Consider the following 14,824-nt stretch of genomic DNA (forward strand, 5'->3'; position numbering starts at 1 on the left):
GATAGATAGATAGATAGATAGATAGATAGATAGATAGATAGATAGATTAGATAGATTAGATAGATAGAGGAAATTATACAGCCTGGGTTAGAACATTGACTTAAGTTACATGACATTTAGCAAGTTATTTGTATCGTTTTTCTTTTCTGAAAATGAAAGTTGGTTAAGATTTCTTCCAAATTTAAAATTTCTGGTATGTTTGTTTGCTTTGCCTAGGTTGCCATTTTGCCCCCCTCCGCCCATCCCTTCTAAGTCTGCCCCGATCAGATAAGCTCCAACTTCCATAATTTACTGGTTTTATGATCTGAAACATTTATTTTGTAAATTTATTTTCTTACCTGTGAGGTAGGGGATAGATGCCTAACCTGGAAGCTCACTGAAATGGTGAAATAAAATCAGTGTATGTAAACCTTCGAGGACGATACCTAGTACATACTAGGTGTTTAATAAATGTTTGGGGCAGCTGTTTTAATGAAAATGGAGAAAGGTCTCTATTTTGCCTCATTATTTAGCTTGCTGACCCTGCAGCCTGTTTAGACTATAGCAGTAAGAACAAAAGCAACAACAAACAGGCAAGGTCCAGTGAGAGGCATGACAATTAAATATGAAAACTCATGTAGAGTGGTTAAGGAAGTATAAGAGCAGTATCATTCAAATTTATGTAGCCATTCCAACTTCAGGGAAAGGACAGGGAAACAGCCATCCTTGCCACCAAAATCTTGATTCCCTTGTTGGAGATTGAGGGTATTGACATAATGAAAAAATGCTTTACTATACCAAGACAAAAGGTAATTTTAGCAAAACTAAATTAGAATTGATTTCTTTTGGAATGCAATGCAATGCAAAACAAAGATTGAAATTCTGAGAAAAAAATATGTGACCATAAGATAGATCTAGCAGGGTCAGTATCAGAATTATGTGCAGAAAAGAAACTAATAGATGGGAAGGATCAAAGAATAATTAGAAGAGAAGTCCACAAAGGTGAAAGATTTGAACCTTTGGATTGAAAAGACTCACCTAGTGTTTTGTTCAGCAAGTGCTGATGGCATATACATAGATGTTTTGGTGGAATTTTTTTTTTTTTTTAGGATTTTATTTTCAAGTAATCTTTACACCCAAGGCAGGGCCTGAACTCACAACCCTGAGATCAAGAGTTGCATGCTCCACCAACTGCCAGCCGGATGCCCTGGTGAAAATTTCTTTCAGAGACAGAGTCCAACAAGCCAGCGAGAAAATGTTACCTGCCAAGGAATAAGAATAAAAATGGCAGTAGATTTTTCATCTACATCATTACATGTCAAAAGATCATGAGCAGAATTTACATAGTTCTCAGGGGAAAAGGGTGTGACTAGAATTGTAAACCTGTGCATTTTCTGTAAGAGCTTCAGACTGCCAAGATTGAGACTCTTGTATGTCCTTTCTGAAAACTTTCTTGAGGTATGGTGGCTGTGCCAAAAAATGAATCATAATTAAGGATTCAAGGGGAAAAATGGGTATTTGTCTTATTTTTTAAAAGTTTTTATTGTAATTCCAGTACAGTTGACATACAGTGTTCCGTTAGTTCCAGGTGTACAATATAGTGATTCAGCAGTTCCATACATCACCCAGTGCTCATCACACAAGTGCACTCCTAATCCCCAAGGATGGGTATTTGTTTTGTGATATGATTGTGAGAAATGAAACCAGAATGGTTGCAGTTAGGTTTAAATGATTGTTTTGACACAGTTTTGAAGTTTAATATAATCTTTATTTTGGCAGGTGAGAAAGAGAAAGTTTTACTATTAGCATGGTAAAAATGGGCTTGCCTTGTTTTGGGAGATGTTAGTATTTTTATTCTTGATTTAATAAATTGTAGATTCGATGTGAAATAAAAATATCATGTAGTAGCTAGTAAAATAGAATTGGGATATAGAACCATGCTGTCCAACAAAACTTTCTGCAGTTGTGAAGACATGGTTGTGCTGTTTTGCATTCCCACCATCAGAGTGCTTATTAGTGCTTGGTATTGCCTGTTAAGTTTGGCAATTCTAGCTAGTTTTAGAGTTATGATCCAGAAGTTTGGAGAACATATTAATATTAATGGCAAATGATTTCTCTTTTGGTTCAAGAAAGGCAGTTGAGATTTTTTGGGACCTAAGGTAATGACTTACACATACATATTTTGACTATATCCTCAATGTCCTACCAAAAGACCCAACCAATTCATAAAAAACACTCTGCCGTGACTTGGTGCTGATACACCATCTTCTCTTCCCCCCCCCCCCCGTCCCCCCACCAAAAGAGAATGACTATGCAGAGACTTTGCTGAGACTATGGAAACTCTCAGACTGAAACTTTCTTAACCTCCAACTTCCTGAGCTAGACATCTTCTGTCTTCTTTGTTCTTACCATGGAGAAAGTATTTCTTCTAAAAAGGTCTAGTCACTCTGTCTTGACTTTTGAATCCCCCATCACCAAGAATTTTATTTTATCACATAGCTCCATTTCTTGGGATTACTACCCTCTTTTCTGGACTCTATCAGCATTCACTATATTCTGGTCTCTCCCATTTAAAAAAGAAAAAAAGGAACCAAGTGGACAACTTCTCTGGGCCTTTCAGCCACTCTAACTTGCCTCTCTCCACAGCCATGCTTTTTGTTAACAGAGCATTCTGTTCAGTCTCCTTTGGTCTGATTTATGCACCAGCCATATCTCATCTCCAAGGTTGCTCTTGCAGAGGTCACCAGAAACTTCTATAATGCCAACCCATGAACACCTGTTAGGCATGATCATACTTGACCTCTCAGCAGATTCCACATGGTTGACTGTGCCATTATTTTTACTACTTCTTACCATAGATTTTTTGTTATTTATATATTTGCACCTTTTACCAGATCACCATTTCTAAATTACTTATTTTGATCCATTTCTTGATTATTTTTAATCAGTTAAGAAGGGTTCATGGGTGCTATATATTCCATGAATTCTTGCATGTTCAAGCATGTCTGCTTGTTGCCTTTTAATTTTTTTCAGATTACAGAAAGAGTACAAGTTCTCTATATAATAAAGCATACTTTATTCTAATATTTGTACATGTGAGTGTTTATAGATCTTCTTGTCTGTACCTTCCCTTGACTTCTGAGATACTGCTCTCTCCTGCTTTTCTCTCACCTTCGCTTTCCTTTTCGGTTGTTCAGGTTTTTGCTACTCCTGTGAGCCTCAGCCAGCAGTTGGCCACACCTACGGTTGAAAATGCAGAATCTCAGGCCCAGCTTCAGAATAATTCTGATTCTAAGACAGAACCTGCAATAAGATCCCTAGATGATTAGTTGGCACCATAAAGTTTGAGAACTGTTGCAGTCTAGGCCACTGCCTCTCATCAGTGAACTCTTCAATCTTTAAATGTTGGGATTTCTTTTATTTTAGGCATGCTCCTCTTACCTGTGATTTCAGATAGCATTGTGTGTTAATGCCTCCTCCTCTGCGCTCTGAACTCCTATACATCAACTGCTTTTCTGCCAAGATCTCTCACAGGCATCTAGATCACTCCCACTTTGCATTTCATCTGCTACTATACTGCAGTATCTAGCATAGTGTCTAGTGGGTTCTGATTCAGTATAGGCTGTTTTTTTTTTACTGGGGTGGAAGTCTCAAAATAGAGTGATTTCTGCAGTAAAAAGGCAAATGTACATTGCTTTACACATTTGAATTGGGGTTTGCACTTTCCATTTACTGGGCTGTCACCTTTGTTCAGACTTCTGTTTTTACAGCAGATCATTTTACCAGATTATTGTCCTGGGCTTTCTCCATTTCAGATCACCAGTCTTACTAGATATAAGTAACTCTTCTTCTATAGCAGCGGAATTTTCAGAATTACCTTCAGGAAAATAGAGATTTTAGGAAAATACATACAATTTAAATTCATCATATTACTTTGCTACAGTTTTGGAAATTAAAAATGGTTGTTTAATTTTTTTCCTTAGCATTATTGTTTTATAATGAAGTTTGATTTTTTTTTTTAACTTTTGGCATTTTAAGCTGTTAAATTTTTAAGGAGACTTGGATTAAATTTAATTTTGTCAGTGTGTGAGAGGTAAATCTTAAAATAGATTTTTAACATAACATTTTCTGCATAATACCCTTCACAATGTCAAATGTAGAAAGTACTTCTTTTGCAAAAAGGACTTAAAGGATGAAAGCCCTTAAATGTTTTGGATGGAGTTTATTTAACCCATTGATTCCTAATAGAACAAATTCATAATATGAACCTATACTTTATTTTACAGTGAATATTATATCATTTCTAGGAGTAATTTTTGGAGAAGTAAAAGAAGGCTGGAGATATTTGCATCCTATCTTTTTTACTAAATTAAAAATGCAAATTTCACTTCTTACTTTTTTTTTTTAAAAATATTTTATTTATTTATTTGAGAGAGAATGAGAGACAGAGAGCATGAGAGGGAGGAGGGTCAGAGGGAGAAGCAGACTCCCTGCCGAGCAGGGAGCCCTATGCGGGACTCGATCCCGGGACTCCAGGATCATGACCTGAGCCGAAGGCAGTTGCTTAACCAACTGAGCCACCCAGGCGCCCTCACTTCTTACTTTGACACTTGTTTTCACAACTCTCAATCAGACTAGTCTTGATAAAGCAGTTTATTTATTGTCCCCTTTGAAGAAAAAAATTGCTAAAAATTACGTCTATATCATGCCCAAGGCATGATATATATACCTCCTCTGTATGTTGTTTGTAACTTGCTCTACAATACACTGTGATCCTTTTTTGCATGTGTGAGTACATTTCTCCATGTTAAACCTTTATTTGTAAGTAACTGTATTAGCTTCCTGTTGCTGCTGTAACATAACATTGTCACAGGTTCAGTGGCCGGTGTTAAGGATGCAGACATCTTTGAGGGGGGGCATTATTTGCCTGCCATAGTAACATTGTGTAAACTTCAAAAAATAGTTGTTGTGTATTACTAGGTATTAGGTATGACTAATCAGAAATTGTTCATCAGTCCTTTATAAAAAGAAACCAAGTTTCCCACATGAAATCAAGAATAAAAGTTTAAGTCCATCCACTTTTACTGTAAGTATGTTAATGTGACAAAGCAATGATTAAATGCTCTGAAATTACTGAGGGCATTGAAGGCTGATTATAAAATGTTTTGATGTAGATTAAAGTCTACTCAAAATTAATACCAAACTGGGCTTGAGATGTAGGCTTTAGAAAGTATAGGTACTAGGTCATTCTTCCTAAATTTTGGATTTTTGTTAACTTTTTTTTTTATGGGCTTGTCTTAGTGTAATATAATTTTTGTGAAATTTTAAGCTCTTTGTAAAACCAGTGTAAATATTCTACCTAGTCGAGAAATTTATTAAGGTTTATTGTGCTAAAGGTTAGTTAAATGGCAGTTGATCTTTGGCAGACATGTTTGATCACCTTTACGAACTCCAAAGTATCTTTTGGAACCCACACATTTAAACTATCTTTTGGAACCCACTAACTAGTAGGTGACCTCAAGCAAGGCGAGAAAGTTTGGAGATGTCGGGTGAATATATATTTTGGAGTATGTACCATCTATGATATACATAAATTACCCATCTCCCTTAATCCAGACAAAATCTGTGTGAGGCTGGAAATACTGTCCCAGTTTTATGGCTGAGCAGGTGGTGAAGACTGGGTTTGAATCCAACTGTGTGTAGGTGACTCCAGAATGCCTACGCTTTTATTGTCCTGACTCACTTGTTGAGAGTTTGTGTGTAGGTTAATGGTTTTCAGATGGTGCTATAAGTCTCTGTAACAGATCCTTTGGAAGTTTGGGAAAAATGATTTTTTTTTCTCAGAATCATTCCTTCCCTTTGACTTGTTTTATACATTTCGGTTCAGTTTTAACTGTTTGGAAAGAGTTTCCCTGCCTAAAACATTTGGAGTCTCCTGCCCTAGAAACCTTGAGACCTTTCTAGAATGAATATTTATTAGAAAATAAAAATTTAAGTAATAATTTGTCAGTGAACAGTCTTTATCTAATTTTAATGATATTTCTATTCCTAATGATGTTTTGTGTAGCCTAATATTAAAATGAGGTTGAAGTGTTTGAACACACTATTAAGAGGGCTGGGAAGTGATTAGAATTAAGATTTGATGTGGAAAGTGGGTAATCTGCAACTTACTGCACAGAGTTCACTCCCACTACAGCTCCTGCTGCGTGTGAAGGCTGCCCTGTAAGCATGATGTAATGACAGGTTAAACCCCGGAGTGTACTACCTGACGCAGTGCAAATCTGAGGCCCAAGACTTTATTGGGGCACGGGTAATGCTTCTTTAAAAACACAACAAGCTTCTCTGTTTAATGAGGCCATTTAAGATGGTTTTCCCAGAGTGGGAAGAGAGTATAATCTCAGTTTGGAGGTTGAAGGAGTTTAATATGGTTATGTAGTGTTTACTACTCTCACTGCAATCTTTTCGAAGGGAGAGGAGGAGTTGCAAGTATGGTGCCAACAGGGGTAGAAGTAGAGGAGTGAGTTAGAATTGAGGAAATACGGTAGTTGACGCCCGGTAAATAGTGAATGAAGTGCGGAGAATGCTTTTACTCTATGTTCACATGGTTAACCAGGAGGAGAGCACTTGTCTGGCCATATATGTCCCATATACCCTGTGTAGGTCTTAGGTTGAAATCATACAAAATTGCCAGTATCTGTTTTGTTCTACAGAAAGGCATGTTTCAATCTAAATGTAAGCTTGTGGAACTGCTGAGGTCGCAGTGTTGCTGGGGGTCAAGGGTAGGGTTGGAGGTGCGCTGCGCAATGCCCCGGGGCAGTCCTGGGCTGGGAGGGCGGAGCTTGCAGGCGTGCCCACAGCGTCAGCCCCGCCCCTGCAGGCCCCGCCCCGCCAGCCCCGCCCCACGCTAGCTGCGCGGCGAGCCTGGGGCCGGCTGGCATTGCGGGCGGGAGCAGGCTTGCCCAGCAGCGGCCAGGCCCCAGCCCTGGGCTCCGCGTGGCTCTCCCGGCGGGCCGGACCCTATCGTAGCTCCAGAGCTGGCTCCGAGGGCGCGCTTACTCCAGCCTCCTCGCACTCTACAGCCCCGTCCTTCACCCAAGCTGGCTAGCTAACGAATGTGAGGAAGACAGACTTGCAAGACTGACGGTTTAGGGCCCAGCGGAGGACAGCTCAGTGATGGCGCCCATTTTTGGAAACGCAGGCGAATTTGAGCTCGCAGGGAGGTGTGGTCGACTTCTGCTGGGACGGGAGAGGCTTCATTTCTCTGCTGCTGCGGTGGCCGGTGCTTCGGAAGAGTGAAATGGAGTGTTATAGAGCAGGGCACTTACCTTCGCTTCTTGAAAACTTGAACTCGGACATGCGTAGGAACAGAAGGTGCCCAGGAGGGGCCTCTGTTAAAAATCGTATTTGCTTCTGGGGGAAAGGCTATGAGCACCCTGACTTCTCATGACCGGGAAGTCTCCCTTACCTTTTCTGTACTCCTGGAGGGGCGTCTTGCTCACATGTTTACCAGCAGCTGGGACAAGGAAGAGAAAAGGTATTGCCGTTAATAGACTGGGTTGCTGAAACTATGAAACGGGAAAGTTCTTGTAAGCCAGTGGAATCTGGATCAGGGAGTGGCTGCAATGTAATTGAGCTCGAATTTGCAGCTCTGTTTCTTTCGATCAGCTGTACTTTTCTCTGTTTTAAACTAAGCTTCAGGTTACGTCATCACTCCTGCAGGGTTGTCTAAAGACACTTGAGCCCTTGGTTCCTACTGCAGGGCTGTTGTGTGGTTGGGTTCTTTTTGTTTGAAGATGGAGCTGGGTTCTACCTTTGGAGCTTTGGGAGGTTTTAGCAGCTGCTGCCCTGTAATACCTTCATTCACAAGAAATACCGGCCTCATTTCACTTGTTTTCAGTCTTTAGATAGGGATTTAAATTGTGCTTTCTACAGCGTTTGGAAAAATTAAGATATATTGTAACATAAGCCCGAATGATTGATGATCAGTGTACAGCTATTTGCTAGGTTAGGAAATGAAATGATAGTGATTTTCTGCTTATATTTTCCTAGTTCTAATATGTTGAATACAAACTGATTTTACTGCCCCTTGATGTGATTAGCTTGTTTTGGTTTAGTGATTTGAAAAGGCATTGGTGGTTTAGACTGTTTTGTGCTCAGGGAACCACTTTTCCAATTCGAATGTTGCTCATAAGTGAACAGTATAAAATGGACCATGAAACAGGCATATATATGGGGCATTTTGGCAATGCTAAGCGCATTGTTTCCAAGTGATGGAAAGTGAGTGCATCATCATATGCACAAAGAATCTAACACCTGGGTTCTACAGTGTTTCAGATGATGAGAATTGATTCCTGTTGTCCCTAAGTCCATGTGATAAGCCACATTATGATGGAATTTTGTACTTTTGTAAACTCTTGAATTGTAGAATATTAGTCCACTTAGTTGACAGTGGACTTAATCTTTTTTTGGGGGGGGCAGCTTCAGCCCTCACTTGAGGTGTCTATCCTTGAGTAATCTAGAATTCAAATTGCATTTATATGGTCACATTGGTAACCAGCATTGTTTTTTCAAAGTCACATTCTTTGCAACAGAATAACAATTATAATTGGGAAAGCTTTAAATTTGAGGCAATAAATTTTAATTTTGTTAGAAATATGGCTTATATAGTTATTGGGAATACAGTCTTAGGACATTAGTAGACTGATATTTTGTTACCCCCGAGACAAATATGGCCTGTCATATCCTAGCAAAGGTAGTTTCCTGGGAAAGTTGTTTATCTTTCATTTAGCCTGATAAGTTGCATTGTTGTCATTTCTTCCAAGTGACATTTATCTCTTAAATAGTATTTATTACTGTACTGATGAATGCTTCAGGAACACTGGTGAACCCTAGGGTACAAGGAATTCTTAACCTGTTCACTATACTGTCCCCAAGGTTGTGTGTGTCTCTCTGGTGCTTTTATCTTTATTCTTTATTTACCTTCTTTTCTGGCTCTTCTTTCCCTTTGCAAATTATATCTGATTTGTATTGTGGAATGGAAGTAGATTAGAAAGATGTACTTTCTCTAAGTACCAGACTAAGAACTTTTGAAGATGGCCTTCTAATTTCTCCTCTCTTCCTCCCACTTTTGAGGTACTGACCAGTAGGAAATAAGATTAATACATAGCTGATGTTAATTCTAGGGGAAAACTTACTAGATGAAGATGGATGATGGGATGGCAGCATACCCTTCCCCTGGTGACCCCCCTCCATTCCCTAAATCTGTGTCCAAAGCAGATTACTGTTACCATTACGCAGAGCTAATCAGAGCTAATGTCCTGGTGATCCTTTGGATCGCTTGTGACTCCCTGTAACTGTTGGGAGCTGACCTAGAATGGGAAAGAAAGAGACTGAGCAGGGGAATTGAACACAGAGAGGGAGGGGAAAGTTCATTGAAAACGCATTTGATTTGAACTTAAGCTACTTTAACACAGGGTTTCTTTCTTTCTTTTTTAAAGATTTTGTTTATTTATTTAATTGACAGAGAGAGAGAGACAGCGAGAGAGGGAACACAAGCAGGGTGACTGGGAGAGGAAGAAGCAGGCTTCCCACCAAGCAGGGAGCCCGATGCGGGGCTCGATCCCAGAACCCTGGGATTATGACCTGAGCTGAAGGTAGTCGCTTAACCAACTGAGCCCCCCAGGTGCCCCAACACAGGGTTTCTTTAGTTGTTGATGGTCCAGTTTCTTTTTCAGCATTTATCCCATGTTGTCTAGTTCATCCAAGCAGATTTTTAATATATTTTTTTTTTTAAGAAAGGGAATTCTAGGGCGGCCTGGGTGGCTCAGTTGGTTAGGCGACTGCCTTCGGCTCAGGTCATGATCCTGGAGTCCCTGGATCGAGTCCCGCATCGGGCTCCCTGCTCGGCAGGGAGTCTGCTTCTCCCTCTGACCCTCCCCCCTCTCATGCTCTCTATCTCATTCTCTCTCAAATAAATAAAATCTTTAAAAAAAAGAATTCTACATGTGTCTTGGAACATTTTGATAAAAGAGATTTTATCTGGTATACAACTCCTTATAATCAAAACGCATAATTTGTGTAATTTATGGTTTTTTAAATCCTTTATTTTTTTGCTCACAGTACATTTTGCATGAAACTTAGGTATTTCGGCATGCCAACATTATTTATAAAACAAGTGATAGTTGTAATTCTTTTTCTCCTGCCTCCTTTTATTTTTATTTATGTTCTTGTTACAGAAATGAGCCGCCAGACTGCAACAGCATTACCTACTGGAACCTCGAAGTGCACACCGTCCCAGAGGGTGCCCGCCCTGACTGGCACAACCGCATCCAACAATGACTTGGCGAGTCTTTTTGAGTGTCCGGTCTGCTTTGACTATGTGTTACCGCCCATTCTTCAGTGTCAGAGTGGCCATCTTGTTTGTAGCAACTGTCGCCCGAAGCTCACATGTTGTCCGACCTGCCGGGGCCCTCTGGGATCCATTCGCAACTTGGCTATGGAGAAAGTGGCCAATTCCGTACTCTTCCCTTGTAAATATGCCTCTTCTGGATGTGAAATAACTTTGCCACACACAGAAAAAGCAGACCACGAAGAGCTCTGTGAGTTTAGGCCTTATTCGTGTCCGTGCCCTGGTGCTTCCTGTAAATGGCAAGGCTCTCTGGATGCTGTCATGCCCCATCTGATGCATCAGCATAAGTCCATTACGACCCTACAGGGAGAGGATATAGTTTTCCTTGCTACAGACATTAATCTTCCTGGTGCTGTTGACTGGGTGATGATGCAGTCCTGTTTTGGCTTTCACTTCATGTTAGTCTTGGAGAAACAGGAAAAGTACGATGGTCACCAGCAGTTCTTTGCAATTGTACAGCTGATAGGAACACGCAAGCAAGCTGAAAATTTTGCTTATCGACTTGAGCTAAATGGTCATAGGCGGCGATTGACTTGGGAAGCGACTCCACGCTCTATTCATGAGGGAATTGCCACAGCCATTATGAATAGTGACTGCCTAGTCTTTGACACCAGCATTGCACAGCTTTTTGCAGAAAATGGCAATTTAGGCATCAATGTAACTATTTCCATGTGTTGAAATGGCAATCAACATTTTCTGGCCAGTGTTTAAAACCATTGCATTCAATTTCACAGAGAATAAGGCACCCATCTGCCTGTCAACCTGAAACTTTTGGTAGGTGGAAGCTAAACACATGAAGGTAAATAAAAGGAAAGGCTGTTAAATACAGGAAACAGTTGCATGTAGTAACACTAATATATTTAAAAATAAGTCAACAGTAAACCACTGAAAAAATATATATATACACCCAAAATGGGCATCTTTTGTATTAAGAAAGGAAGCATTGTAAAATAATTCTGAATTTGTGTTGTAGATTGAGTGTACTGTTGAAAAATACTGGGTTTTTGTTTCGTGTGTTTGCCGGCGAGTTGCTGTGTGTGTGCGCGTGTGTATGTGTGTATGTGTGTGTGGTTTTTTTTTTTTTTTTCCTTTAACCGACAAGCCATGTTGCGTGGTCTTGGACCACTGCTTTTCCCCTTTGTGAGTCAATACATAGTGCTGCTGTGTGTGTATATTTTTTTTGTGTATTTGCTAATTTTTATTAATTCTAGTTTTTCATTAAATAAATTTGACTTTCTTTTCTGTAATTCAGGTTTTTCCTCACTTTTTTTTGTACCTTTTTAAAGTTAGTGTCTTTTTGGTATGCATAATTGTTTATGGTAAAGTTTATACATATGTGTTCAATACGTATTTTCTTTTCCCCCATTAATCAGTTCATTAGAAATATTTTACATTCAACTCTTTTGAGAAGATACGAGTTCCAGAAAGGAAAGGTAACAGCAGAATTATCAGAAGCTATTTAAAGCAGCTGTAAGATGGTCTCTGTCTGTCTGTGTCTCTCTTTTTCTCCAGCTGAGTCAGACCTTTGAACTTATTCTGTGAAAGGTTAGGGAATACTGATTTTTTTTTTTTTAATACTGGAAAAAAGAAATCAGGCTTTTTTTTTTTTTTTTCCTTTCAAATATCTTGGACAAATCACATGTTTAAAATTTGTTCTTGTATTTATTGGTTTTGCAGAAGAAGGCATCGTCTTACAGTTTGTAATCAAAAGCAAATCATTTGTTTAAAAAAAGGCAGTTTGCAAAAAATGTTTTTGGTCTTTTATAATTCTCATTAAAAGAATATCTGGCAAATTAAAACTTTTATGTGTCTGCTTTAGCTCTAAGTTTGATTAAAATCCAAAGTTATTTTCCTGTTCAATTCTGTACTTCATAACCGAAAAAAGTGTGCTGTATTTTGAAGTGTGATAGATTTATTCTAAAAATGGGTATATGGTCTCTGTATACAGAGTCTTGATTTCTTCTCTCTTGCTGACATTTTTATTCTCACAGCTCTGTTAGGAGACTAATTTAAGTTAAAATGCTAATCACTTTTTTTCCCCTTAAAAAAAACAAAAACAAAAACCAGTTAAGACTGAGTTAGTATTTCATAGCCTAATGGAGATGAGCCTGGGCCCTACAGCAGCCTTCCAGGGACCTACATGCCAGTTGTAGCTCTAGCCCGTTTACCAGCTATGGGACCTTGGGCCCCTGTTTACTAATGTGTAAAATGGGGTTAATTATGTAGCTACCCCAAAGGGTTACATGGGATACCAGTAAGTTACCTAGAACAGTGCTTTGCACGTAATAAGCACCCAACAAATGTTAGCTGCTATTATTACGCCTTTAACTAAGCACCATACTGATAACTGTTGCTAATTACCCTGAGGCACCTAACAAGATTCTGAAATTGCCTTCTGAATGACTGAAGATCATTTTATTTTGTGTGGCTTTTATGGGTATACTAAACTGCAAGTCAGTTAAAATTAATTGGACTGCCCCCTTATCCCAACAGCAATTCTGGATAACAGGATTTACTTCTGTTTACCATTTTCAGAATGAAGATTTGTATAGTCTCTTCCCCTACCTAAGCATTATTTTTTGAATTGGTTATCACATGCTTGTGTAGCCATTTTTGTGGTGAAAGGGAATAGGTCAGCCACAAACGTGTATCTTGGTCTATTCCTGTTAGCATGTGTGTTTAGAAAAGCAACTTTCCCCCTACATTTGATGTATTGAGTACTTTTATGGAGGTATATCATTTTGCTTTTACAGTATTTTAAAGTGTTTCTTGGCTAGTAGTATAATGCTCAGTGTAGGGTTTTGAAGTTAGAAAATAGCCCACACTAGATCTCTGGAACTCTTTCTGTTCAGAGATGACTAAGAACATTTTTATTTTTTGAGTCCTTTGTATTTACTTGTGCTTACACACTTATCTTGAAATCATGTAATTTTGTAACCCCCTCATGCCCTCACACGTAACTTTAATAATCTTGGAAAGACCTTGGGTAGGTTTTGGGAAACCTTAGTGGGGATTGACTAGAATTTTAGCCAGTTCTCCTGACTTTAGGTACTGCTTTGTCCAGTTTGTCCATGTAAATCTTTTCCAGCTGTTTATAAATAACCTGTGAACATTTATATATGTTTTCTCATTATATTCTTGGAATTCCTTTTTATTTTTTTAAGGTCTTGATACTTTTATCATCGCTTTCTGGAGAGGTTTCGGTGGACGCTTAGAGTAGCAGTGTGAAGGATTTTCCCGTTCATTGTAACTTCATGTTTTGCAAATTTGTAAGATAAGATAGTAAATTTTGTGTGTTTGACATCTAGTAAGTTATCTTTGTTAACTATATTTTAAGTCCTCTTCATATTCTTGGTCTACAGGGATGATGATATCTATAGCCACATGCCTTGGTTCACTTGAGATCTTAAATCATCCTTGTTAAAATCAATAGGCTGCTTTCTCCTATTAATGCCCTGCCTCGTTTTTTTGGTATCTTGGTGTTTTCTTCAGGGAACTGTATAGGGCTAGGGTAGGTGATACTCTTTAATTTGGTCTTTCGCATTTATCTTCTTAAACTTGAATTTGTCCTGTTGAATTGAATCATGGGCCAGTTTAATATGTTGATGGGGAACAGGTTTTTGTTTTGATCTGAGTGATTTTTATTATAATGTTGCTTAATTTTTTTTAAGGCCCACCCAATTTCTGCAAACTACATGTATGGGAGTGGCTATCGATATTTTGGTCACCAAAAATCCTAGTGCTCTCCCCACCCCCCCACATTTAATTATAGGAAAGTTTGCCTCATTTCAGTGGTTCTAACTGGAAAATAGGAATTCAGCCTACTCTACTCTCAGCACTTGATTACCCCACAACATGGATGGCACCCACCAGGTATCTCCTGGTGGTAGACGTCACTAGTCACTGTGTCCAAAGATGGGAATCCAAATCCTCTGCATTTCTAGCAGCCACTACCAGAGTTGGCACTGGCAATGAAACCATTTGCATTCCCACTCTTCATGAAGAGAATCTGTGCTGTGAGCAGAAAGCAAGTCTTGAGCAATGTCAAGGAAGAAGAGGAAAGAAGGAAATCCTGGTGTTCTGCTCAGCACATGCACTTTTTTGCCCCCCTCTTATTAAAAAAACAAAAAACCAGGTATATTTAGTAGCCTTTAAATACCACTCATAGAACCAGGAGACAATATTTGTAATCACAGATTTATAAACTGATGTTAAATATTTTATCCATCACTTAGATGGCATTTTTCACTATAATCGAAAGCATTAAAGACCTCTGCCCCTGACACAGTTATCGGTAAGGTTCAAATAAAAGAGGCAGAGTCCAGTAAAAAACATATATGTTTTAAGCAGACCATACAGAATTTCTTGATTACCACTTAAAGCTTTATTTAGTTTTAATACTTGAAGAGTTTTGAAAGCTCGTAAGTAAAAGGCATG

At 39.0% G+C, this 14,824-nt stretch overlaps 2 protein-coding genes across 5 annotated transcripts in view; one reads left to right on the forward strand and one right to left on the reverse strand.

Moving 5' to 3' along the window:
• SIAH1 (siah E3 ubiquitin protein ligase 1) overlaps window positions 1–12,190 on the forward strand; it is a 23,642-nt gene extending 11,452 nt beyond the window's left edge. For 3 of the 4 annotated variants that reach the window (XM_035025268.1, XM_035025269.1, XM_035025270.1), the window contains exon 2: window positions 10,215–12,190. In XM_035025268.1, the coding sequence (XP_034881159.1) occupies window positions 10,217–11,065 (849 nt within the window). In that variant the 5' untranslated portion in view covers window positions 10,215–10,216 and the 3' untranslated portion in view covers window positions 11,066–12,190. Of the gene's footprint in view, window positions 1–5,993; window positions 7,514–10,214 lie in introns of those variants that run through there. The other variant, XM_035025267.1, reaches the window with a different exon arrangement.
• Window positions 7,460–14,824, reverse strand: part of LONP2 (lon peptidase 2, peroxisomal) — a 109,623-nt gene continuing 102,258 nt past the window's right edge. Inside the window, exon 15 of the mRNA XM_035025266.1 lies at window positions 7,460–7,492. Coding sequence (XP_034881157.1) covers window positions 7,475–7,492 — 18 coding nt within the window. The 3' untranslated portion in view covers window positions 7,460–7,474. The remainder of the gene's footprint in view (window positions 7,493–14,824) is intronic.

Source organism: Mirounga leonina, unplaced genomic scaffold (assembly GCF_011800145.1).
Source record: "Mirounga leonina isolate KUSES-001 unplaced genomic scaffold, KU_Mleo_1.0 Mir_180, whole genome shotgun sequence".
Classification (NCBI taxonomy): Eukaryota; Metazoa; Chordata; class Mammalia; order Carnivora; family Phocidae; genus Mirounga; species Mirounga leonina.